The following is a 27,933-nucleotide window of genomic DNA, read 5'->3' on the forward strand; positions in this document are numbered from 1 at the left end:
GCGGGTCATGAATTCTTTAAATTCGGCACTGGGGAAACATGGCCCGTTGTCACTGACCAGTACGTCAGTCAGGCCGTGGGTGGCAAACATGGCCCTCGGCCTTTCAATGATGGCGGTGGCGGTGCTTCCCGACATTATTTCACCTTCAATCCATTTTGAAAAAGCATCCACCACCACCAGGAACATTTTACCGAGAAACTGACACACATAGTCGACATGGATCCTCGACCATGGTCTGGAGGGCCAGGACCACAAACTTAGTGGTGCCTCTCTGCGTGCGTTGCTCAACTGAGCACATACGCTGCATTGTCCTACACAGGACTCTAAGTCAGAGTCGATACTGCGCCACCACACGTGGGATCTGGCTATCGCTTTCATCATTACTATACCCGGGTGTGTGCTGTGGAGATCCGAGAGGAACATCTCCCTGCCTTTTTTTGGTAGCACTACGCAGTTACCCCACAACAGGCAGTCTGCCTGAATGGACAGCTCGTCCTTTCGCTGCTGGAACGGCTTAATTAGCTCTTGCATTTCAACGGGGATGCTGGCCCAGCCCCCATGCAGTACACAGTTTTTTACTAGGGACAGCAGAGGGTCTTATAGCTGGTCCAAGTCCTAATCTGGCGGGCTGTGACAGGTGATTTATCATTTTCAAACGTTTCCATGACCATCAACAAGTCTGCGGGCCGCGCCACCATCAACAAGTTTGCAGGCTGCGCCATTTCCACCCCCCGTGGTGGGCAATGGTAGTCGACTGAGAGCATCCGCACAGTTCTCGATGCCTGGCCTGTGGCGGATGGTATAGTTTTACGCTGATAGAGCAAGTGCCCACCTTTGTAAGCGGTCTGAGGCATTAGTATTTATCCCCTTGTTTTCAGCGAACAGGGATGTGAGGGGCTTGTGATCGGTTTCCAGCTCAAATTTGAGGCCAAACAAATACTGATGCATTTTCTTTACCCCGAACACACACGCTAATGCCTCTTTCTGAATCATGCTGTAGGCCTTCTCGGCCTGAGACAAGCTCCTGGAAGCATAGGCGACAGGTTGCAATTTCCCCGCAACGATAGCTTGTTGTAATACACACCTGACTCCGTACGACGACGTGTCACATGCTAACTCCTTAAATTCGTTTCGTAGGACCTCATCCCGTTTTTTACCTATGTCGTTGGTACCAATGTGCACCACGACAACTGGCTGTTCTCCCTCCCTTTTTAGAATGTCCTGCACCCGCTCCGAGACATCCTTGACCCTTGCACCAGGGAGGCAACATACCAGCCTGGAGTCTCGGTTGCGGCCGCAGAAACACCTATCTATTCCCCTTACAATTGAATCCCCTATCACTATCACTCTCCAACTCTTTTTCCTGCCCTCCTGTGCAACAGAGCCAGCCACGGTGCCATGAACTTGACTGCTGCTGCCCTCCCCTGATGAGTCATCCCCCCCAACAGTACCCAAAGCAGTGTATCTGTTTTGCAGGGGGATGACCACAGGGGACCCCTGCACTACCTTCCTTGCACTGCTCTTCCTGCTGGTCTTCCATTCCCTATCTGGCTGTGGACCCTTTCCCTGCGGTACGACCAACTCGCTACACGTGCTACTCACGTCATTCTCAGCATCGTGGATGCTCCAGAGTGAATCCACCCTCAGCTCCAACTCCGCAACGCGGTCTGTCAGGAGCTGGAGGCGGATACACTTCCCGCACACGTAGTCGTCAGGAACACTGGTGTCGTCAATGAGTTCCCACATGGTACAGGAGGAGCATAACACGTGACCGAGCTGTCCTGCCATGACTTAACCCTTAGATAAGCAACAACAATGCTAAAGTTTACTCACTGTTATTGAAGAGAAAAAAGAAAAACTACTCACCAATCACCAGCCAATCACTTACCACCTTGGCTGTGACATCACCTTTCTGTTTCTTTCTACTTCTTTTTTGCCTTCTCCCTGTAGCTGCACAAGTCACACCTTTTATAGGCCTCACCAACGCTCCTCCTCGACGCTGCTCCCGACTGCCGCCGACGCTGGGCCCCAGACTCCCTGCTGTGCCTTTTATAGGCCTCACCAACGCACCTCCTCGACGCTGCTCCCGACTGCCGCCGACGCTGGGCCCCGGACTCCCTGCTGTGCCTTTTATAGGCCTCTCCACGCACCCCCTCGACGCTGCTCCCGATTGCTGCCGACGCTGGGCCCCGGACTCCCTGCTGTGCCTTTTATAGGCCTCTCCACGCACCCCCTCGACACTGCTCCCGACTGCTGCCGACGCTCGGCCCCGGACTCCCTGCTGTGCCTTTTATAGGCCTCACCAACGAACCTCCTCGACGCTGCTCCCGACTGCCGCCGACGCTGGGCCCCTGACTCCCTGCTGTGCCTTTTATAGGCCTCTCCACGCACCTCCTCGACGCTTCTCCCGACTGCCGCCGACGCTGGGCCCCGGACTCCCTGCTGTGCCTTTTATAGGCCTCTCCACGCACCTCCTCGACGCTGCTCCCGACTGCCGCCGACGCCTGGTGGACATAAACGTCTGTGCTATCGCAATGGCCTTACTGAGGGTCAGTGTCTCTGCAGTCAAAAGTTTTCATAGGATGGCCTCGTGGCCAATGTCCAGTTCCATGGCTACGGGTAAGCCATTCAATTTTACGTTTAGCATTATAGGTGGACATTTCATCAAAAATGTGTGCACCCCATGTACTTCAGCATCTGCCTCCTCTCTCCGAGGCTCGAAATTGCTTTGATCCACCATGGACCGATCTTCCTCTGCCACATGGTGGTTAGCAGGTTTTGCAGAGCTTGCAGCTCGTTTGCAAGCTTGTTGAAGGTGCCCCATTGTTCCATAGCTCTTGCAAACATACCCTTTGAAGTGGCATGAATAGGCTGAATAGAAGCCTCCACAACGCCAACAAGGTGTGAATTGCCTTGCATTCATACTTTGTTGGGGACTCTTAATCATCTGTGTCACCTGAGGCCTGCTGGCAGTTGCAGACTCGTGGTTTCTGCCCTGTACATTTCTGCTCGCAAACACAGTTCCAGTTAATTTATGAACATTGCTAGCACTTGTGTGCTGAGAGATTTGTTTGGTGTTGTCACTGGTAGACAAACGTCTGTGCTATCGCAATGGCCTTACTGAGGGTCGGTGTCTCTACAGTCAAAAGTTTTCGTAGGATGGCCTCGTGGCCAATGCCCAGTACAAAAAAGTCTCAGAGCATTTGCTCCAAGTAGCCATCAAACTCACAATGTCCTGCAAGTTGCCTTAGCTCAGCGACGTAGCTCACCACTTCCTGACCTTCAGATCGCTGGCACGTGTAGAACCAATACCTCGCCATCAGCACGCTCTCCCGAGGGTTAAGATGCTCCTGAACCAGTGTACACAGTTTCTCATACGACTTATCTGTGGGTTTCACCAGAGCCAGAAGATTCTTCGTGAGGCTGTAGGTCGGTACCCCGCAGACTGTGAGGAGGACCGCTCTCCTTTTTGCAGGGTTTCCTTCTCCGTCCAGCTCGTTGGCTACAAAGTACTGGTCTAGCCGTTCGACATAGGCTTCCCAGTCCTCACTCTCCGAGAACTTCTCCAGGATGCCCACAGTTTGCTGCATCTTTGTGTTGGATTCGTATTCTCGTCGCCAGGTATTGTGTTCCTCACACAGATGAGGCTGCACACAGGGAGGTTAAAGTAACAGTGATCTCAGTCTTTAATAAGACACTCCAGAGTGAGGAACAGACCTTAGGGATCGGCTTATATACAGTGCTCCCATGGGATGCCGGGATCCCTTGGGACTTCAGGGGATGAGGTCCCTGATGGCGGAACATGGGAGTGCATGCTGTACAGATACACAATAGAGGGACTGCCTCTGATGATGATGACGTACATTCTGTTGGTCACCAAGTAGTGAGAAGGATATTAAGGAGCAAATTTGCAGGGAAATTACAGAGAGATGGAAGAACTATAGATTAGTGATAATGGGGGACTTCAATTATCCTAATATAGACTGAGATAGTAATAGTGAAAAGGGCAGAGAGGGGGAAGAATTTCTGGTGTGTTTAGGAGAACAGCACTGACCCTCCCGATCTGTGTGGGAACACCGGAGGAGCAGCAGGCAGTTAAAAGAGCAGGAGCCAGTCCCTGCAAGGAGCAGCGCGAGCAGCACAGAGAGGGCGGCAAAGGCAAACAGGCCAACTACATTCGACGTCACAGGAAAGCAGAGAAGTGATTGGCTGGTGAGTTTTTCTTTCTGTTTTCTTGCTTTAAATTAAGGGCCTTAAATTAGAGTCCAGGATTAAAAACTAAAAACTAAATCTAATTAATTAAATATATTATAGATGGCAGGGCAGGCAATGTGTTACTGCTGCAACATGTGGAAGCTGCTGGACACCATTGAGGTCCTCAGCGACCAATCTATAGCAAGTGTCTGCAGCTCGAGGAACTTTGGCTCCGTGTTGATGAGCTGCAATCCGAGCTGCAGACACTACAACACATCGGGGAGGGGGAGAATTACCTGGACGGCACAATCCAGGAGCTAGAATTATATTAATTCAAATTCGATCCATGGTCAGGGACAGGAGGGTGTGACTATGAGTGAGGAAGGTATGGGGACTCAGGATGGAGTTGTGGAGGAGCCTCAGCCCTTGCTCTTGTTTAACAGGTTTGCGGCTCTTACTCCCTGTCTGGACGAGAGCAGGGACTGCAGGGAGGATGAGCAAACTGAGCACAGCACTGTGGTACAGGGGTCCATTCAAGTGGGGGCAGTAGAAAGAAACGTTGTCGTGGTAGGGGACAGTATCATTAGGGGGATAGATACTGTTTGTTCTCTGCAGCCGAGAGCGTGAGTCCCGAAGGCTCTGTTGCTTACCCGGTGCCAGGGTTAAGGACATCTCCTCTGGGCTGGAGAGGACCTTGGAGTGGGAGGGGGAAGATCCAGTTGTCGTGGTCCATGTGGGTATCAATGACATAGGTAGGACAAACAAAGAGGTTCTGTTGAGGGATTATGAGCAGCTAGGGGCCATATTAAAAAGCAGAACCACAAAGGTAATAATGTCTGGATTACTACCTGAGCCACAAACAAATTTGCATATGGTAAATAAGATCAGAGAGTTAAACACATGGCTCAAAGACTGGTGTGGGAGAAATGGGTTTTGGTTCGTGGGACACTGGCACCAGCACTGGGGTAAGATTCTGTTCGGACGGGCTCCACTTAGACCGTGCTGGGACTAGAGTCCTGGCAAATCAAATAACTGGGGGTGTAGAGCGGGCTTTAAACAAATTAGTGGGAGGGAAGAGGGTTCAGATGAGGGAAAATTTAAAAACTTAAAGAATAAGGAGAAGGCAATAGAGCAGAGTAGCACTGGGGGAAATGAAAACTAGAGCGTGCCAGGAAGGGACAAAATGTATAAACATAAAGGTGAATCAGAAAGTGGGGTCAAAGCAGGAAAAAAATGGTAAAAAAACAAATTTAAAAGCTCTTTATCTGAATGCACGCAGCATTCACAGAAACATAGAAATCTACAGCGCAGAAGGGGGCCATTTCAGCCCATTGTGTCCGCTCCGGCCGACAAAGAGCAACACCTCGGTTAACAGCCCTGAAGGTTACATATAAACCTATGAACAATGGCGGACAGGTAAAGAGGACCCAGCCCAACCAGTCCGCCCCACACAACTGCGACACCCCTTGCACTGAAACATTCTACACACCACCCCAACCGGAGCCATGTGATCTTCTGGGAAAGGCAAAAACCAGATAAAAACCCAGGCCAATTGGGGGAAAAAAAAAATCTGGGAAAATTCCTCTCCGACCCATCCAGACGACCGAAACTAATCCAGATCATCATCTTGGCTGTATTCGATTCCCTGCAGTACTTACAATCATATCTGCGGCAGCCAACAAGAGGTTATCCAGTCTCATCCCACTTACCAGCTCTACGTCCGTAACCCTGCAGGTCATGGCATTTTAAATGCCCATCCAAGCACTTTTTAAATGTGGTGAGGATTTCTGCATCCACCACCCTTCCAGGCAGTGAGTCCCAGACCCTCACAACCGTCTGCGTGAAGAAGCTTCCCCTCAAATCCCCTCTGAACCTTCCACCAACAACCTTAAAACTATGCCCCCTCATAATTGACCCCTCCACCAAGGGAAATAGGCCCTTGCTATCCACTATATCCAGGTCGCTCAAAATTTTGTAAACCTCGGAAGGTGAGTTAGAGGATTCCAAGGCTCTAAAGACCTTCACAACATCAGCACAACATTACAACATCTTCAGCAAAACAGCTGCACAACATCATCACAAATAAATCAAAGATAAATCAGCTACAGAAAATAGAGCAGTCCTACCTTGCTGACTGCAGAACACACCGGCTAGCCCTCTCGCCAGGGCTAGGGGCGGCAGGCACACATGACTGTAGGGGTGAGGGATTTTTACTTTTTACAGTTGACCCTAAATGTTGCATGGTCCGAATGGAGGATGATTCAGTTTTGATGCAAAATATCTTTTATTGTAAATTTTACAGTATACTTCAACGACACCAACAACAACAACAACAACAACAACAGCCGCAACAGGAAAGAAAGTCTGCACCCATCCCTCACCCACATCTCGGGGAAAATGCACTTTCTTATAGGGTCGGTGATGGTGGTGCGGGGACATTGGGGGCCCGGCTTGGGTCTGACCGGTGGCTGGTGCGTGGAGTGAAGTGGGAGTGGCATTTGAGTCTCCGGCCTTTGTGCCCTTATTGCAGAAGCCAGCTCCCTCATGGCATCTGACATCGTCTGCACACCCTCTGAAATGCCCGCCCTGACTTCCCGCCTTAGTGCAGAGATATCACTCGATAGTGTCGCGCCCTCATCACACACCCCACTGACGGCCACCACGAGTGATATTGTGAGGGCATCGGTGTCCTTACCCAATGAAACAAACTGATTAACCTCTGCTGAGGGTTGCCTCTCAGGAGACATGGTCGGCCTCTCATTCCCCTCGCCGTGGGTCTGCCTAGTGGCACCCCTCCAGTGCGAGGCGCAGGCTGGGACGGTGGAGAACCAACCAGGAAGCAGGCTATCTTAGATCTGATACTGTGTAATGAGACAGGATTAATAAACGATCGTCTAGGAATGAGTGACCTTAATATGGTTGAATTTCAAATTCAGCTGGAGGGTGAGAATGTTGGATCTCAAACGAGTGTCCTAAGCTTAAATAAAGGAGACTACAAAGGTATGAAGGCAGAGTTGGCTAAAGTGGACTGGGAAAGTAGACTAAAATATGGGGCGGTTGGTGAGCAGTGGCAGACATTTAAAAAGAGATATTTCATAACTCGCAACAAAAATATATCCCAATGAGAAGGAAAGACTATAAGAGAAGGGATAACCATCCATGGCTAACTAAGTAAATAAAGGCTGGTATCAAATTGAAAACAAGGGCATACAATGTGGCGAAGACTAGTGGAAGGGTAGCGGTTTGGGAAACTTTTAAAAGCCAGCAAAGACGACTAACAAAATAATAAAGAGAGGGAAGATAGATTATGAAGTAAACTAGCACGAAATATAAAAACAGATAGTAAGAGTTTCTACAGGTACATAAAAAGGAAAATAGTGGCTGAAGTAAATGTTGGTTCCCTAGAAGATGAGACTGGGGAATTAATAATGGTATACAGAGAAATGGCAGAGATGTTGAACAAATATTTTGTATCGGTCCTCACGGTAGAAGACACTAAAAACATCCCAATAGTGGGTAATCAAGGGGCGAAAGGGAGGGAGGAACTTAATACAATCACTATCACTAAAGAAGTGGTATTTTGTAAAATAATGGGACTAAAGATGGACGTCCTCTGGGCCTGATGGCTTACATCCTGGTTCTTAAGAAAAGTGGTTGAAGAGATAGTGGATGCATTGATTGTAATAGACCAAAATTCCCTGGATTCTGGGGAGCTCCCAGTGGATGGGAAAACTTCAAATGTAACGCCTCTATTTAAAAAAGGAGGCAGACAGAAAGCAGGAAACTCTTGACCGGTAAACTAACAGTAAACAAACAATAAAGGCCAAGATTCCACTGGCCTTCCTGATCACTGTACCTGCATACTCACCTTTTGTGTTTATTGCACAAGTTCCCCCAGGTCCCGCTGTACTGCAGCACTCTGCAATTTTTCTCCATTTTTTCTGCCAAAGTACATGACCTCACACTTTCCAACATTATACCTCATCTGCCAAATTTTTGCCCTCTCACTTAGCCTGTCTATGTCCTTTTGCAGATTTTTTGTGTCCTTCTCACACATTGCTTTTCCTCCCATCTTTGTATCGTCAGAAAACTTAGCTACGTTACACTCGGTCCCTTCTTCCAAATTCGATTGTAAATAGTTGGGGTCCCAGCACTGATTCCTGCAGCACCCCACTAGTTACTGATTGCCAACCCGAGAATGAATCATTTATCGCGACTCTCTGTTTTCTGTTAGTTAGCGAATCCTCTATCCATGCTAATATACTACCCCCAACCCAGTGAACTTTTCATCTTGTGGAGTAACCTTTTATATGGCACCTTCTGGAAGTCCAAATACACCACATCCACTGGTTCCCCTTTATCCACCCTGTTCATTACATCCTCAAAGAATTCCAACAAATTTGTTAAATATGACTTCCTCTTCATAAATCCATGCTGATACTGCCTGGCTGAATTATGCTTTTCCAAATGTCCTGCTACTGCTTCTTTAATAATGGACTCCAACATTTTCCCAACCACAGATGTTAGGCTAACTGGTCTATAGTTTCCTGCTTTTTGTCTGCCTCCTTTTTTAAATAGGGGTGTTACATTTGCAGTTTTCCAATCTGCTGATACCTCCCCAGAATCCAGGGAATTTTGGCAAATTGCAACCAATGCATCCACAATCCCTGCCGTTACTTCTCTTAAGACCCTAGGATACAAGCTATCAGGTCCAGAGGATTTATCTGCCTTTAGTCCTATTATCTTACTGAATACCACCTGCTTCGTGATTGTGATTGTGTTAAGTTCCTCCCCCACTATAGCCCCTTGACGATCCACTGTGGTGATACTGTTTGTGTCCTCTACCATAAAGACTGATACAAAATATTTGTTCAGAGTTTCTGCCATTTCCATGTTCCCCATTGCTAATTCCTGGTCTCATCCTCTAAGGGACCAACATTTACTTTAGCCACTCTTTTCCTTTTTATATACCTATAGAAACTCTCACTATCTGTTTTTATATTTCGTGCTAGTTTACTTTCATAGTCTATCTTCCCTTTCTGAATCATTTTTTTATTCTTTTTTTGCTGGCTTTTAAAAGCTTCACAATCTTCTGTCCTCAGACTAGTTTTGGCCACTTTGTATGTCCTTGCTTTTAATTGGATACTGTCCTTTATTTCTTTAGTTAGCTATGAGTAAAAATTGAACAATCGTAGACCAATGTTCCCGCTAATTTTTTTTTGGGTGCATGGCCCCTTTAAGGGGCTGCACAGCACATTCAAAATCATGTGCAGTTTGTCCTATTGAAAAGTCGTCGAGCTGGCTGCGCAAGAGGTCCACAGCATTGTGCGGCTTAAAGGGAACATTTGCTGGAGTTCTTTTTCCTAGAAAAAGGACTGAGGGGTGATCTGATAGATGTCTTTAAGAATATGAAAGGATTTGATAGGGTAGATGTAGAGAAGATGTTTCCACTTACGGGCGAGACTATAACTCAAGGCCATACTAATCACTAATATATCCAACAGGGAATTCAGGAGAAATTCTTTACCCATAGAGAGGTTAGAACATGGAACTCGCAACTACAAGGAGTAGTTGAGGTAAATAGCATAGATACAGTTCAGGGGAAGCTAGATAAACACATGAGCGAGAAAGGAATAGAAAGATATATTGATGGGTTTAGGTGACGAAAGGTGGGAGGAAGCACGTGTGGATCATAAACATCAGCATGGAACTGTTGGGCCCAATGGCCTGTTTCTGTGCTGTATGTAAAAACAGTAACATGAAAGATAACAATCCTTTAGCTTCATTTTAACCTGTATAATAAAAACAGTCGTCTTAGTAAGACAATACAACAGTTCTCTTTGGGAAAATCAGCTTGATAAAGCTGCAATACTCCATTGTTGATTTTAATGTTAATAGGACTGAGGTAATGAATATAAAGTACATTATCTGCAGAAAAAAAGATTAAAAAATCATGAGTTGCTTTTGTTGAAACTATTTGCATTTTATTAGTGCAGATTGATAACCAGAGTAAGGTTTGTGTATTATCATGCTTAACAAATAGTGGTCAGGCCCAGTTTACAAAACTGATATTTTTGATCATCAATCGTACAACTAATATATGGATACATAATGGTAATTATTTTGCCATATTCCAATCAACAGAATATTGTTGTTCTTTCATTCTGAGGTATTGCAGATATAATGATGTGAAGCAAGCTAAAAAACACCATAGTCAGAATCTGAGTGCTCAACAATGCAAGCACCCTTTTGATTAAATTTATGAATATATTAAAATCCCTCAGTATTACTTGAAAGAAGCCTCCAGCCCAATGATTTGCACTCAGTATTTTAGGCTTTCTAGAAGTGACCACTCAACATTTCTTTTTTCAATGCATTAGCCTCCAAATGTATCATAAATAATTACATGAATGTCAGTCATGCCACAAATACAATGCTGTGAAACCCACTTGCAACACACATGCACCAGCATTTATGTCGGACATCAACCTCCACAGCCAATGAATTTCCATTTGTTTTTTAAAGAGCTGTGCTACACAACACTTTCCAAGCTCCAACCTCAGATAGCTGTTAAAATGATGTGCTGACAAACATCACCTGAGGAAAGAGTGGGTGGGGGAGGGGAAGGGGTGGTAATCTTCACAGTACAAAACCTGCTAACGCTGCACTAACTGCTACTACTGATTATAAACTCGCCTTTTAGGCAAGACTTAAAAGTTTCTGCTCAATGCAAGTCCAGCCATCGAAATCAATCAACCATATAGAAGTTAGCAGTGATGGAGCTAAAGTTCAACAGATCAATGCATTAGAACTCTTTTCGCCATCATTAAGTTGAATATGCCAATGAAGTATCACAACACACATTTTCAATAAGACCAGATCAATATATTTATCCCACAAATATCAGAGAAATATTACAGGAGACTATGCAATTTTCAAAATGTAAAGTTAATAACCTTGTTTTTTTTTAAGCAAGTTCATTACACAGAAACTGCCTAAGAGTTTACCATTTTAAAATCCGAATTCACTTCTCCCACATTTTATTTTTTAATTGCAAAACACTTACCACTTGTCCATTCTGTGGGTTCTTATGGGCATATGGAGGGCCTCGAATGTGATTCCACATTTGTCCAGAAGTCATGGCAAATACCACACACTGTGGAAAAATAAGTGTGTGCTAATTATGAATTTCCACTTTGATTATACTCACTCATTTTCCCAATTTTGAAGCCCCAATTTTCGAATTTCAACAAAACCAGCACTGTGAATGCCTGTTCCAGCAGCATAAGAAGCTGGGCTGACCCAATTTTCCAATTTAGACCACTCGCCTAATTGGAATTGCCTCCTGACACATGGTAACCATGTACAGGGAGTCAGATTGGCTGCCAATCAAAATATTGCACCAATCAGCTGTTCTTAAAGGCTTTCCCCTAAAAGGGCCCTCAAATTCTGGTTGCACTTCAGCCCCATACTCCTGATCGTTGGGTACCCTGTGCGGAGGGGACCGGGCAGGTCAGAGGGCCTCCTCGTAGCACTGCTTCTGGGCATGGCCAAGGGGGCCATCAGCCGGTCCAGGCAGCGGGCAGTCGAGAGGGCCATTCAGCCCGACTGCCTGTCTCTCTTCCGCGGTTACATCCGAGCCAGGGAGTCCCTGGAGATGGAGCACGCGGTGTCTACCGGTACGCTCGCGGCCTTCCGCGGGAGGTGGGCGCCGGAGGGACTGGAGTGCATCATCACCCCCGAAAACCAAATTTTAATTTGATCATTTAAATTTAAAGTTTAATTTGCCGGTTTTAGTGCTTTCCCCCACCCCCTTTTAGCCAGGGGGCACTTGTATAATTTCTGTTTTTAGTGTCCTAAACCCCAACCACTCCCCAAAAAAAGTGGCACCGGAAAAACATTTATTTTGGAGTGTGACCCCCCTTGCAGGGGGCATTTGTTTAAAATGCATAACTAAAATAGTTGAACTGGTAATGTGCAGTGTGATTGCTAAACCTTTGCTAATATTGCTACAACTACAGTGAGAGTGAGAGTGAACCCAGGACCCTGTGAGAGGAGGAGGAAGAAAAGCTGCCCTTAAAGGGTGTGTTGCAGCAAATGTTGAGGATATTGGTGTAATGCAGGTAGGGTAGTGAAGGAGAGTGCCCCCCCCCCCACCTCGCTCCTTCTGTAAAGGCAGAGGCATAGGTAGCATAGGAGGATGCAGAAAAACAAGTCAATGCAGTCTTCCAGTTTTATGGACCTGGGAGCAGTGGCAGGAAAGGATGTGCCAAGATAAGTGCAAGTATCTTCATGCACATTCCTAATACTCTTTCATACAAGATGTGAGGTCAATGTAACTGTCTACTAGCTACATTCTCAAGATCATGTGCCAAGCTAGCACACAGCATTATCTACTTTTTGCAACAACCCATAGTTCCAACAACCCATCTGCATACTACAAGGCAACAGGGGCTAATAGTTGAACTCATTGACCTTTTCATGGCAAACTCATGGGAATAGTCATTGCCAGAGAAATTAGAGCCTGGCGCCAAAGGTGTTGGGAAATTGGGCTTCTGATCTCGTGCTGCTTCTGCATTGTGTCCATTTTTCCTTCGGACAATTTTCCTTCGGACATTGGACACACTGCAATCAAGTAAAACCTGGGAGCTTTGGAGAGAAAGGCTGGCTGAAATCAGTTCTTTAAAAGGGGGAGAGTTGTCAGAGCCCACACAGTTCTGACTTTTTTTGCGCGCGATTTTGGTGAAAAACTGCTGCTTTTAGCTTTTTGCATAGTAGTGGAAGCTGCTGCACAATGTCCTGAGAAAGCATGCTGACATAATGGAAATCCATTTGAGTATTTCAATAGTGTTGCATGACCTGGACGTGGAGGATGGATTTCTGAGGGGACACTGAATTTATCTCGTCTCCTCTTAAAGAGGCACAAGTTCCCACTGCAACACAGGACGTGGAGCTATTATGTCATTGGATGTAGCTCCAAGTGTTCCAGGGACATTGCATGACCCCTTACCCGAAGGTTCTATGCCACACCTATACTGCTGGAGCTGCAGCACCCCACAGCAATCTGGTACCACAGCTGCCCCTCCTACTTTGCTGTAGTGTTTGGTTACGGAATAGGACAAGCAAACCATATAGGTCCACTGAGAGTCAGCACAGGCATAGGGATTGGAGTGTTTAGAAGTATGTAAATATCTCCAATTAAGAAGAGGTTTTTGATTTATCCTTTGTCTGCACAAGGAGGATAAATTCATCACGAGATCAGAAGCCCAATTTCCCAACCCGTAAATGCCAACTGCACATTCGGCAGCTTCTCAGAAAATTAGTCCTATTAGCATTAGTACAGTACAGACCTTGATAATGGATCACCTGTGCTGGCCTGATTTGTCCATTTTAATCGATAATCAGGAAAATGGCTAGCAAGGAAGAAGAATCTTTAAAAAATACTTTAAGGTGCACCTGTGTAGATGCTTGTCAGTGTTGTTTTGTTCAGTCAGCTAAACAAGTCTGTTGTAGAATATTTAGCACATGGGTATTCTCCAAATTACTGGTTCCACAATTAAGAACAGTTATAAAATTATTGAAATGTGGCTTTCTTACAAAAGGAGCTGCTGGAGGCATTTTGGCCCCTATTTTCCCCAATAAAGATGTCTGGCATCCACTTACCTTTACGTACGTTTTTCTCCCCACCATCAGTGCCAAAATTTAAAAAAACGTAGTTTCCCTGAATTGAAACCTATTTTTAGCATCGCACTACCCGAGTCCATTTCGGGAGGCGGAGCTTAGAGTGTGCGCCCAAAATTCACTATGCATGTGCTTTAAAAAAAAATCACTGCAAATGTGCTGTAAAAAAATAACATTTCAGCACGCGGGTCTGCCTGGTCTGGATCACAGTGAGAACCCATTGGTGGCAGAGTTGGATTTGCAGATAGGAAATACAGCTTCAATCAAAAGATGGATCCAAGAGAAGGGTGCAGAGAAGGTGAAAGGGTCAGAGACGGAGACGGAGAAGGGGAAGCTGTAAGGGCCAAGAGATTTCTAGCGGAAGAAATTGAGCCCCTGGTAGACATAATTGAGAGTAGATGGGAAGTTCTTGAAAACAAAGCGAGCTTCGGTAAAAAGAAACTTAAACCCCCTGTACTCCCAAAAGTTTGGGACCAAGTTGCAGTAGAGTTTAATGCAATGTCCATTACCCCGAGAAGCAGTGCACAGCTCAAAAAGAAGTGGCAGGACCTCAGACAAGCAAAGACTGTAAGTAATATTTTTATTTAAATTTATATTTATATACTGCAATAACATCTGTAAATGTGATTGATGTGTGTGTGTGTGTGTGTGTGTGTGTGTGTGTGTGTGTGTGTGTTCTATTTTCATCTTTGAAGAAGATGATGTCACAGATCAACCGAGAACGGTCACAAACTGGAGGAAGTAAGCTGCAACTAACAGCCGTGGAACAGAGGATAGTTTATATGATTAAATCTCACAGGAGAAAATCAACCATCAACACGAAAGCTGGGCCCAGTTTACCAAGAGAGGGTAAGTCTGCAAATTGTACAGTCTGGGTTGGCTAAATGTTATGTACTGCGTGTGCTGGCTACGCTTCCCCTTCCTCCCTGCTGCTAACCAAGCATCTGCTCGGTTATGTTTTTCAGATGTTACGTATCAGGAGGAGACAGAAGATGCACCTGAAGTAGAAGAAGAGCATGTTCAGGAAACCATCATTCCAGATATTCTACACCAGGAGAATGAAGGGCAGCAGGAAGACTCCGATACCGAGATAGTTACACTGGAATTGGAGATGGTGAACCCCTCGAGGATTCTAAGTCCTTTCCTCAGTGAATCAACCGACGCGACATTTCAAGGTATACCATCTGAGGCTGCGGCAGCAAGCCACATCTGCAAGGTGGCAGAGGAGGCTGGAAGGGAGAGTTGAACCAGAAACACAAAATGTAGTGAACATACGACATCTCGTGGGGATGAGTGGGGAGAACATCCAACTAACGAGATTGCTCCTGGAAACCTTCGGTGGGGTGAGGCTAGAATTAGTGGGACTGAAACATGAAGTAGCAACACTGGCTGGAGGAATGGGTGAGGTGAGGAGAGAAATTGCGGGACTGTCATTAGAGGTGGCAAGACTGTGGGAACAGATGAGGGAGGGGATGTCAGAGGTAGTAGTAGCAATAAGGGGGCACACCCAGGCTGTCATTGTTGCCACTAACATTCTAATCCCCAGACCAAAGTCAGGGGTTGGTCCACAGTCTGAGGATGATTCCGAAGAGGAACCCGGGCCTTCCACAATGACATCTGCTAGCTCTGTCCCTGTCGTAACCCAAAAACGAGAAATGCGCCATCGGAAAGAAAACAGAAAAAACCTTAGGGTGGCGGGGGGTGGGCAAGGAAGCAGAAGTCTGCAACAACGGGCATGCGCAGGGGTAGTGGCATCAACAGGGGCAGGAGTGGCGCACATCGCTAAGGGGGAGGAAAGATGGCTTGTTTGTTTGTTTGTTTTTTCATTGAAAAGTTTGACACAACATGTATTAAAGTTAAAAGATAAGTTAAGTTAAGCTAAGTACAACTGTACTGTACAAATGTTTAATAAACATATTTATTCTGAACATTTAAACTGAATCCTGCACATTATTTTTTTAGATTATGTTACGGATTCGACGATCCACATGGGCTTCTTCCTTTTAACCAATAAGTTTAAATGAAACAGGGGCAAGTTCCGGTACTAAGGTATTCATGGATCCTGACTTGTTCTGCATCACTGATACATGCAACAAGTCAAAATCCATGAACATCTTGGTACTAGTATATAATCTTGTAAAGCCAGGATTTTTAAATGTAACCTAATTTGAGGCAGTTAATGAATGGTAAGAGCCTGGTGGCCAAACAGACCCATTTAGACAGGATTCAATTTATCGCCCAAGTATTATGCCCAATTCATATTTGACCAGGTTCTTTGCAATAACTACTACAGAGAGTGCAGACATTTTAGAGATTCTGATAAGGTCTACACTAATCAATCAATTATTATTTTTAATTGGGAAGAACATCTGATTGGGAATCAAGTTGTCATTAGGCAGGCTTCAATACATGGTAGTAAACATACTTATGTGGTTGATCAGACTCTATTCTAATGGATAATAACATTTTTACATTAATAAAATATCCCTTAAAATATATTATTGTTTATTCAGGTCAACCGAAGTATTGCAACACTGTCTTCAAACATTGCAAATGTAAGGGAGACGATTTAAAAACAGAAATCAGTATCCAGTATTTAATATAATGCATGATCTTTTCCAATGTGCCTGGAGTGTGTAGCACTGTCTTGCATGGAGGACCATTGGCCAGGGATAGCTGCGGGTTGGGTCGGCTGCGCTGAAAAGTTTCTCTCCGAAGGAAAAGGCTACCCTGAATGTTTTCTGAAGGCTCTTCTTGATATGGTGATGTACCTGCAGTTTGGTCTTCGAGAGAAGAAACTACTCTGCATTTTTTGTGATGTGCCTGGAAGTATCTTTGGAAATTTGGCTGGAGTTGGAACTTCAGGGGAAAAGGCTGCGCTGAAAGATTTGTTTTAAATTTGCCTGCAGTTTGCAATTCCACAGAAAAGGCTCAACAGTAAGTTTGAATTCACCTGGTTTACTTTTAACCTCCAGTTATTTGCTCTGAAAAGCATTGAGGACCTTCGACCAGGGATAGGAATGGGCCAGCGCTGATTTCATAAAGTGAAGGTAGGGTTTTTCCCGAACAGTCTTTAATGTCTCTCTGCGCATTTTTTTTTTAAATCGGTGGAGGGGGGGGGGGGTGCAGGGGGAGGACGAATGGCCTTAATGGCCAGAAATGGTGCGTAATCACTTTTTTAACGTACATCAGCGCCAAAATATATTGCGGCAAAAACTCTGCGCTGATAGTTGGCGCTGGCGCCCAAACATTGGGGAAAATTAGAACTGCCCATCTACGCCAAAAAAAAAAATCGCTGGCCGGCAAAACATAGGGGCCAAAGTTGTTTCACTGCCCTGCCCTGCCCCGCCCATCAAACTGGCAAATTATGCTGCAAATTGGAGCCAGTGAGAGCAGGAGGGTATCCTAAAGCACCCTTTCTGGCATGGGCAGCAGTTATTCACAAGGAAATAAAGGGAGCTTTTCCCAACTCTGCTAAATATGTCAATTCAGCAGCATTGGTTCTGACACTTGTCCGGGCTGCACTCTTCATCAAACCCACTCCGTGCATTTTCAGCCCTTTAAACTCCAAAAGAAATAACAGCAACATGTTTTTTAAAAAAAGAAAATGAGTTTTGTGTGTTATTTTTGTGCAACTACAAGAGATGTGTATTCTTGATGGAAAATGGACGTGGACTAATTTCCATTTCAAGCAGCAGTGTCAGTATCAAGCTCTCCCAGATCTGGTAAAGCACAGCCAGATGCGGGGTAAAGCGTCCTTTGCTCTGCCCCACCAATGTGCCACAGAAGAACATTTACTCTTGCACAAATGTAATACTGTTTCGAGTCCCACACCACTCACCTCGGAGTGAGATAGAATCATAGAAATTTACAACACGGAAGGAGGCCATTTTGGCCCATCGTATCCGTGCCGGTGCAATCAGCAGCTCCTCCAAATGTAAGCTCACCGGCCTCTGTACAATTGATGATAGTACGGACCCACGTTTTTGTGGGGTGCCTGCTATGCTGCCAGAATTATGACCTCTCCTTTGGCAGCTACATGTGTTGCATTGGTTCAAATAATCAGCAAGCATGTGTTGCAGTCTAAACTTGTATTGCTATATAAGCAACCTAGACACATTGGGATGGTTCAGCATACGTTCACAAGCAAATAGAAGAATTATAGGCCTGGAATTTTCAGTGGATAAGAACAGCAGTTGCAGTGTCAGCCATTCACTGACTGCTCCGACACTGGTTGTGCTGAGGATCCCCACCCCACCCAAGCCATAGCCGGAAATCAGTGTCAGGAGGGAAATCAGTGAAACTGATGAAAACTTTGGCTTTTCCACGGTAACATTAGAAGTTCGACCTTGTTGGATTTGGTGTAATTGGGGTTTTAACAGCGTATTGACTGTTACAGCCCTGAAAATCTAATTTTAATTTTGTCAAGTGTCAAATTTCTCCTTTATAATAAAAATTACAATTTAAAAGTTTGTTCCTATTTATTTCAGATTTATCTTTTCCCCATGTGAGAGTCCCAATCTTTGTTTTGCTCTCTAACATTTTTAAAAAGTCAAAATAAAAGCAACTTGTTCACTTCCTGGTTCGCTGTCTGTGAGAATTGTGAATTGTGATAGGCTGCTTAGACAGCTTGTTGACATCACAGCAGCTCGCGGTATGGAATTCCCATTTCACTGCACCGATCTCAATTGCATGTCAAAAGAGCCAAACTTCACGCCACAGAGATCGCAAGATCTTTGCGAGCAGCTTTCTTCGGGGCCAGCGGCGAATGCCTTTGTTTCATCGCTGACCACAAATTATGGGCCCCCATTTATATTATCTGCACGTATACAGTACTCCACTTTTTGAACCTGCCTTCTAATGAGTCTGCATTATTGAATGTACCATCCTTTGTAGAAGACGTTAGAAAGAGATGGATTCCTCTTCTTTCTGTTCTAGTGGTTTAGGCAGTACAGGTAATTTTCCTGGTTTTCTGGCCAATATTTCTCTCTTAGTCAAAACCACTTAAAAAAAAGATTAACTGACGATTCATCAAATGGCAGCTGTGGGACTTTGCTGACATACTCAACTTCACAATAAGTATCACTGCACTTTGCACATCAAAAAAAAATCATTGCAAACAGACTTTAAAATATTCCAACATAAAAACCATTACAGAAACTGAAATGGTATTTGAAAGTCTTTAAAGAAAGACTTGCATTTATATAGCAACCTTTTCACCTCAGGACGTCCCAAGGTACTTTGCAGCAAATAAAATACTTTTAAAGTGCCAAATTAGGGGCAGCTTTGTGATTTTAACTCTGCACAAACGGAACCAGCAAGCAGTTAAAATCGCTGGAAACTTACCCAGTAATGTCCTGCTCCATTCTCAGTCTAGAATTTGAAACCAATGGGGTCCTTCTGTAAATATGCAAATCAAACTCCGATGATATCATCAGACCTCGACTGCAATTTTAACTCTGGCCTGAGAGGGGAAGCCATTGTGGCTTTCATGCCAGGTGAAGATGGCAGGAAGTGGAGCTGGGGCACAAAGAGGTAAGTTTTACTGAAAAAAAATTCTTGCTTTCCTTGTAGGGCCAGGAAGAACAGGAGTTCTCCTCCTCACAAGGAAGATTTAGACCTTATCTGGCCCCTTCCTGATCACAAGGCCCTCCAGAAACCCCCTTCCCCATGACTACCCGAAGTGCCAGGGACTATTCCTCCTGCTGCCCTACATTCAAAGTCAGCCTGCTGGCCATCTGCCTCTTCACAAGCGGGCAACTGACTCGTGCCATGCAGATGAGGCCCAGGTGTTAAAATCATCTATTCTTCTGAGGTCAGGGGGTTTTAGTACTTGTTGTGCCCCTGCCCGATTCCCATTTCAGGTTAAAATCAGGCCTTATGTGTAAAAAAGAAATCCAACATTGAAGGTGTAACTCAATAGTAGCAATATAATATTTCCAATCGGTCAAATTTAGGTCAAATACCAAGGATACCTCACTTCAATCTTGATTGAATACATTTTGTTGGGTTCAGCTGAAAATTGCACTGAGGTAAGATGTTCTTTTGAAATTAAAACAACATGTCACAAAGAAACTCAAGTTGCTTCAATTGAAGTTCTTGCTGACTAAACATGTGGGATGTTAACAATCAAAGGCAGAAACCTGTAGATCAGACTGACACGTATTCCTGCTTGGAGGAGGGATGTTCTTGTGGCACTACCAGAGGAGAAAATAGGTTAAATATATTTGTGTGAGTGCATGTGAAAGACAGAGAGAGAATAAGACACAGAGAGAGGCAGACACACAAACAGCCTGTCAAACATTAGAGAAAAACTTAAAAACCACCACAATCAATGTCAGCACTTTGCACATTATTACTAACTGTGCAAGCAAGACTTGGAATCGCATCATTACCAGTAATTAATCTAACAATTCCATGGTAATCTGAATACATACCAAAGCAGCCATGGCCCATCCAGTCTTGTTATAGATGAATTCCAGGTTATTCCTCCGTAGGTACAATAATCCCCCGACAAGTGAAATGAGAAGAGCCAAGGCAATGGTGCCTGAATAGTTAGGAGGCCTGAATACACGAATCTGAAAAAAAAGAATAAATTCATCTCATAATCAAGCTGTCATTTATCTCTCTCTTTAGGTTATTTACAGCTGGGACTGGGAAAATAAAATCAATATTATGGTGTATGGAAACTTCCCAAAAAGAACTATAAAATAACTCTCATTTGTTGCAGGTTTCGAGATATCCTGTACAATTTATACTAAGCTCTTCGAAACTCAATTTTATTTCCTGGTTTTGAAATCGGTGTGAAGCCTTCTGACATTCTGATGACTCAGTACTGTGCACTTTTGAATCCAAACTGCAGAATACCATGTTTGTACAGTGTTGTGGGTTCTCTGTCTGGGTATGAAACTAGCCTGGGATTTCACTTCCAATGTTCTAGTGTTATCTGGAGTCACAGGATTAGCAAGACTTCCTATTTCCTATGTCAGCTGTGGCTCAGTGGATAGCACACATGCCTCTGAGTCAGAAGGTTGTGTTGTAGGTTCAAGTCCCACACCAGGAACTTGAGCACATAAATCTAGGCTGACACTCCAGTGCTGTGTTGAGGGAGTGCTGCACTGTCGGAGGGGCCGTCTTTTGGATGAGAAGTTAAACTGAGGCTCCGTCTGCTCTCTCAGGTGTACGTAAAAGATCCCATGACACTAATTCGAAGAAGAGCAGGGGTATTGTCCCTGGTGTCCTGGCCAATATTAATCCCTCAATCAACATAACAAAAACAGATTATCTGATCATTATCACATTGCTGTTTATGGGAGTTTGCTTGTGCGTAAATTGGCTGTCACGTTTCCCACATTATAACAGTGATTACACTCCAAAAGTACTTAATTGGCTGTAAAGTGCTTTGAGCTGGCCAGTGGTCATGAAGGGCGCAATATAAATGCAAGTCTTTCTTTCTTTACACACCAACTTTGCAATGATAAGGTTAGTGTGCGAATGAATCCTTGCTCATACCAAATAGTCCTGCATTAAGGCAACATAGAGAATGAAATGTTATCAATTCCACCATATTAGGGTAACAGATAATAAACAATTGCTGTATAAAACAGCACTAGCAAAGATTCACGATTAACAACAGTGAAGCAGGAATTTCATTGGAATGAAAATGAGTGGAACGTTTACTCTACTAAATATTTTCAAAGAACTTACGTGCACATCAGTTCTGTCAGCTATCCACTTTGCAAGCTGCTCAGCTGCAAATCCGATTCGCTGTAGATCAAAGGTGTCAGCCCTCTTGGGTTTGCCTTTTGGTGGAAAATGCATGAATGTAGGGGCGGAGTTCATATTCAGCTGCAAAATGAAGAAATATTAGCGGCAAATGTTAATTAAGCTTCTCTTTTTGTGCATATCAAACAGTCATCTTTCCTTCATCTAAAGTCTTTATCGACACCAATGAAGTATTTGATTGTCATGTAGGTTTAACTGCTGATGCCGAGATGGCATAGCACACACCCACAATATTTAATTAATGTTTTTTATAGGGCAAAATATAAAAACATGATTATTCATGATTGAATTACATTAAAAAATGAATTAAAATCATTATTCTTCAACATCAGAGTCTCAATACATAGTCAATAAAGCTACTAGAAAAGGTGCTTGTGCCTGTAGTAGGTATAAGCTTGTAAACACAAAGCTAATGACGTGGGGCTGAAGTCAATATGCCTCCCATATTATTTTCCTGCATCTCCAATGTGCAACCATGTTACAGTTTCATCTCCCACTTTTGGAAAAATAACAAGTGAAGCACTGACTCAGCAAGCCAAGCTGCATACTTCCAATCTGAGTTAAAGTAGAAGCGTACTGGTCCCTATTCTGTCTGTCTCCTACTTCTGCCCATCACCTTCCTCCCAACGACCGCTCTGCTCCTCTCCTGTCCACCAACTCCCACGCAGATCCAACAGCAGCTCTTCTGCTGCTCGCACCCCACCCCACCCAAGAGATCGCTTCACCCTTGCACCTCTATGATTCATGGCAGGAACAAACTTTATGGTCTGGCTTCAATTAAAATGTCCTCTTTTCTATGACCAACGCCGGTTGCCCAGCCACCAGTAAAAACTAGTCCACAGCTCCCAGATCAAGTCATTCCACCAGCGCCCCCCAACCCCCAGCCCCACCATAATGAAAAATAAAACTTTTTGACCTAATCTCCAGCATCATCTCCAACACATCTTCGGAAATGTTTTCATACCTCTCACTCACAATGCTCAGTAAGTTACATTTTTGGTCCATACTTCAGCACAACTCTTTACTTCTTTCCTGACTATCCTTTCTCAACTAAATCTACTCCTTCCTTATCGCATTTAGCTCACTGCAACAGGAGCTTCCATTACATCATGGCCACTGTCAGTACACCATACTGTTCTCATCCAAAAAGCTCACCTCTCCAAATCTTCAACTTCATCTCTATATTTCTGATGTAGATCTGCATTTTAGTCACTTTACAATCCACTCACAACATTTTTAATCTATTATAACATTTTCTTCCACATGTCAGCATCTACACTTTCTTTCTTGGTACCAGGACATAATCACAAACATTTCAAGCCTCCTTTCCAACTCATCTCACATAAAGTCCTCCAATGTCCCAATCCTCATCTATACATTCTGGTGATACACCTCCCTACTACTACACCCAAACCTCACCACATTCTTTCATGTCCCAACCCATTCCCCTTGCTCCTACAGCATTATGACTCATTGTGAGCAAAGCTACTTCAGATCCACAAATATATAGCTATTTTATGAATATTTAGCATGCATTTGTTCTACCACAACTTGGGCATTGCACCTGCCTTTATACCAATTTGTCATCCTTGAACGTGATTGGCTCAAATTTAATATTCATAAAACAGCATTGAATCACAAGTGAACAAGTAGAGAAAGTACCAATCAGCAAGCATGAATGAAAACTACCCATCATGAAGTTGAAAAAACAACAAATCAAATAGGTAAACAGCAACAGCTACGAAATAAGAGGTGAACGAATACCTCAAAATATTTTTTTTTTTAATTGTTTCGGCTGCCATCTTGCATCCTTCATGGAGCTGATAACTTACTCTTGAAATAAGGGGCTCAATTTTCCCCAATGCCATTTTTTGGTGTATTGCCTGAATTACGCGTTTTTCTTGGCCCCAATTACTCCAAAAAAAGAAACAGCAAGTTGCCCTGTTCTATTATTTGAATTTGCCGCCACATAGCCTGATCTGTAGCTTTCGGGGGTGGTGTCTAATGTCTGCGCCAAGAATACGATGCCCCCCACCCCCTTCTGCACATGCGCGAAAAAAAAGGACGTTTTTGATGTGATTGCTATGGGCACGCATGCCCACTACAGTTCACGGTCTGTATTCAGCCACTTTTAAAGAGCCAGTTGTGTGTGAGAACTTTCATTCTCATTGGAAAAATTGGAGCTGCAATACAAAATGCAACCCGGCTCAAGGACCAAGAATTTCTTACAGGATGAAGTGGAAGTACTAGTTACTGTAATTGAGGTCAGAAGGCACGAGCTGGACACCAGCAGAGGTTACATAAAAGTTTCACCAAAAGAAATTAAGAAATGCTGGAACCAACTTGCAGAAGATAACTGTGCAATGGTGACCACCCCGAGGTCTGGAGGCCAGTGCAAAAAGAAGTGCCAGGATCTTGGTTGTAAGTACTTAGTGTAAGTAATATTTTCATTTCTTCAATGGAATTGCAATTGTAAAGGTGACCATCTGTTTTTGTCCCATCCAGCAGAAAGACACCTTCTCTCAAAAGTTATACAGGGGTATTTTCATCTTCGCAGAGGAAGGTGGCACACAACAAACAGGAAAGACCTCGAATAGGAGGAGACCCAGCAAATCGGCACCCACTGACACCCTTGGAAGAGAGGGTCGCTGCTTTGATGGGTCCTACCTGGAGAAAAGCAACCACTACTGCACAAGTTGGACCCACACTTGAGGGAGAGAGTAAGTCCTGCAAATTCCACAGTCTGGCTTTGCTAAATGTGAAGTACTACGCGGGCTAGCCATGCTTCGGTTCATGGGGATGTCTCCATGAGCTACACTTCGGTTAATGCAATGTGCTATCATTCATCAGCCTGCTGCCTGCGCTATGAGAGCCTACTCATACCACCCTGCCCCTCCTCTGCTGCTAACCATTTGTCTGTTCTGTTATATTTTGCAGAACTTGAGGCCAACCCTGACGAGGCGGAAGATTATTCAGATGCGGACGAGCCTGAAGAGGAGTACATCTTCCAAACCCAGAACAAGAGCATGGGGGTGAGGGGGAGGGGGAGGGGGAGGTGATGAATGAAGCCCCCACTGTTATACTCACTCTGGAGGAGTCAGCCCCTTTCCTGAGTGGTACAAGTGTTGTTGGGACATTCCATGGTTTCCCACAGTTCGAGGCTGGGGATTCCAATGGGGTGCAGTGAGGCACACCCAGGGCCCCATTGTTCGATGCTGCGGGTCCCAGTGGGATGCAGCGAGGTACAACCAGGATCCCACCATCCGAGGCTGAGGGTCCCAGTGTGATGCAGCAAGGCAGACCCAGAGCCCCACCGTCTGAGGCTACAGGTCCAGTTGGATGAGCAAGGCATACCGCGGAACCCCATCTGAGGTTGTGGATCCCAGTGGGATGCAGCAAGCCACACCCAGGGTAATGAGAGGAAGGAGAGCTTGACAGCGTTCTCCTGAGGTGCAGGATCTAACACATGTGGTTCAGATGATGACAATGAGTGCGGAGAGTACTGACCTTACACGATCACTCCTGGACACCATCAGTGGGATGGGTGATGAGGTATCGGGACTGTCGGGAAATGTAACAACATCCTCACGAGAAATGGGAACACTGTCCGGGAACATGAGGGAGGGAATGTCTCAGGCAGCGGATACAATGTCGGTGTACATGAGGCAGGGAATGTCGCCGGTAGCTGATGCGCTGTTAGTGAACATGAGGGAGGGAATGCTTCAGAAAATTGAAACACTGTCAGTGAACACGAGGGAGGGAATGTTGCAGCTAGCTGACACTGCCAGGGCACATGAGGGAGGGAATCAGAGTTAGCTGCAGCAATAAGGGAACACACCCTGCGCCCATAGACAGAATCAACTGTCACTCCCAATCCCCAGACTCTTAAGAGGCCCAAGCAGGGCCCTCCACAATTCTGGCAGCTGCCCCCCCGCCCCCCGCCACCCCATCAAGAAGTGTGCATTACCCAAGATGTTTGAAAGAATAAGCTTGGTACCAACCCGAGAACCGCACCACCACCTGCGGTCAAGGGTAGAAACAGCAAGACCAAACGCAGCGGGTGGCCTTAGAATAAGGAGGAGTAGAGATGCGTGCAGCCTTTCTTTGCTGCTGCTGCTGTTGTTATTATTATTGTTGTTACTGTTCTCAAATTAAAACTTCTTTGGAAGTTATGTAAATTTATGTTTAAAAGTTTTTAAAGTGATCTTAGAATTTGTAAGTGATGTTAAAGTTTGTAAGTGACCTTAACTGAAAGGTTCAACTGAAAAGTTTGATAACTTTAATACAAATATTATTGTAAGTACAAACAAATGTTTGTTAAACTTTTAAATAAAATATATTTTACATTATAACTAAATCATTTACATTATTTGTTCCATTATTAACACAACTTTTTGAAGTAAGCACAAATTAGTTCCATTATTTGTTCCATTATTAACACAACTTTTTGAAGTAAACAAGAATCATTTCCATCATTTGTTCCATTAACACAATACAACATTACGGAAAAGGTCCAAACAGTAAACATGGTCCATGTGGAATAGTTGCCGCTGAGCTTTCAGGCAGCAAAGCGTTCATGGGTGAGCTGCTGGCGCAAGGCTTGAGCAATCTCTAAAGGGACACGACGGCCCGACCTGCTCCACCATCGTACTCCAGGTTCAGCTAGTTGCATGGCTTCCTCGTCCTCGTCCTCCTCCTTGTCATCTACATCTTCCTCATCATCATCAGCCACTCTCATCTCAGGTTGGTCTTCTGCTACCAGCTGCCGCTGCCTCATAATGGCTTGAGGAGTGGTGCAGAAGGGAGGGATTCAAATTCCTGGGACATTGGAACTGGCTCTGGGGGAGGTGGGACCAGTACAAACTAGACGGTCTGCACCTGGGCAGAACATGAACCAATGTCCTTGGGGGAGTGTTTGCTAGTGCTGTTGGGGAGAAGTTAATCTAACATGGCAGGGGGATGGGAACCTATGCAGGTAGACAGAGGGAAGTAGAATGGGGGCAGAAGCAAAAGATAGAAAGAAGAAAAGTAAAAGTGGAGGGCAGAGAAACTTAAGGCAAAAAGCAAAAAGGGCCACATTACAGCAAAATTCTAAAGGTGCAAAGTGTGTTAGAAAGACAAGCCTGAAGGCTCCATGCCTCAATGCGAGGAGTATTCGGAATAAGGTGGACGAATTAACTGCGCAGATAGCTGTTAACGGGTATGATGTAATTGGCATCACGGAGACATGGCTCCAGGGTGACCAAGGCTGGGAACTCAACATCCAGGGGTATTCAACATTTGCAGTCGGATTCAGGTGAATTTATAATGGAGAACAAAGAAATGGCAGATCAATTGAACAAATACTTTGGCTCTGTCTTCACAAAGGAAGACATAAATAACCTTCCGGAAGTATTAGGGGACCAAGGGTCTCGTGAGAAGGAGGAACTGAAGGATATCCTTATTAGGCGGGAAATTATGTTAGGGAAATTGATGGGATTGAAGGCTGATAAATCCCTAGGGCCTGAGAGTCTGCATCCCAGAGTACTTAAGGAAGTGGCCCTAGAAATAGTGGATGCATTGGTGATCATTTTCCAACAGTCTATCGACTCTGGATCAATTCCTATGGACTGGAGGGTAGCTAATGTAACACCACTTTTTAAAAAGGGAGGGAGAGAGAAAGCGGTTAATTATAGACCGGTTAGCCTGACATCAGTAGTGGGGAAAATGTTGGAATCAATTATTAACGATGAAATAGCAGCGCATTTGGAAAGCAATGACAGGATCGGTCCAAGTCAGCATGGATTTATGAAAGGGAAATCATGCTTGACAACTCTTCTAGAATTTTTTGAGGATGTAACTAGCAGAATGAACAAGGGAGAACCAGTGGATGTGGTGTATTTGGACTTTCAAAAGGCTTTTGACAAGGTCCCACACAAGAGATTGGTGTGCAAAATCAAAGCACATGGTACTGGGGGTAATATACTGACGTGGATAGAGAACTGGTTGGCAGACATGAAGCAGAGAGTCGGGATAATCGGGTCCTTTTCAGAATGGCAGGCAGTGACTAGTGGGGTGCTGCAGGGCTCAGTTCTGGGATCCCAGCTATTTACAGTATACATAAATGATTTAGATGAAGGAATTGAGTGTAATATCTCCAAGTTTGCAGATGACACTAAGCTGGGTGGCGGTATGAGCTCTGAGGAGGATGCTAAGGGGCTGCAAGGTGACTTGGACAGGTTAGGTGAGTGGGCAAATGCATGGCAGATGCAGTATAATGTGGATAAATGTGAG

General features: G+C 44.7%; 1 protein-coding gene across 15 annotated transcripts in view; it reads right to left on the reverse strand.

Annotated features, from left to right (window-relative positions):
• Positions 1-27,933, reverse strand: part of tusc3 (tumor suppressor candidate 3) — a 716,082-nt gene that overhangs the window by 380,092 nt on the left and 308,057 nt on the right. For all 15 annotated transcript variants that reach the window (XM_070862659.1, XM_070862743.1, XM_070862752.1 and 12 more), the window contains 3 exons: positions 21,583-21,723; positions 20,313-20,453; positions 11,261-11,350 (listed from right to left, as the gene is read on the reverse strand). In XM_070862659.1, coding sequence (XP_070718760.1) covers positions 11,261-11,350; positions 20,313-20,453; positions 21,583-21,723 — 372 coding nt within the window. The remainder of the gene's footprint in view (positions 1-11,260; positions 11,351-20,312; positions 20,454-21,582; positions 21,724-27,933) is intronic.

The sequence above is a fragment of the Pristiophorus japonicus genome, chromosome 2 (genome assembly GCF_044704955.1).
Source record: "Pristiophorus japonicus isolate sPriJap1 chromosome 2, sPriJap1.hap1, whole genome shotgun sequence".
NCBI classification, from domain to species: Eukaryota; Metazoa; Chordata; class Chondrichthyes; family Pristiophoridae; genus Pristiophorus; species Pristiophorus japonicus.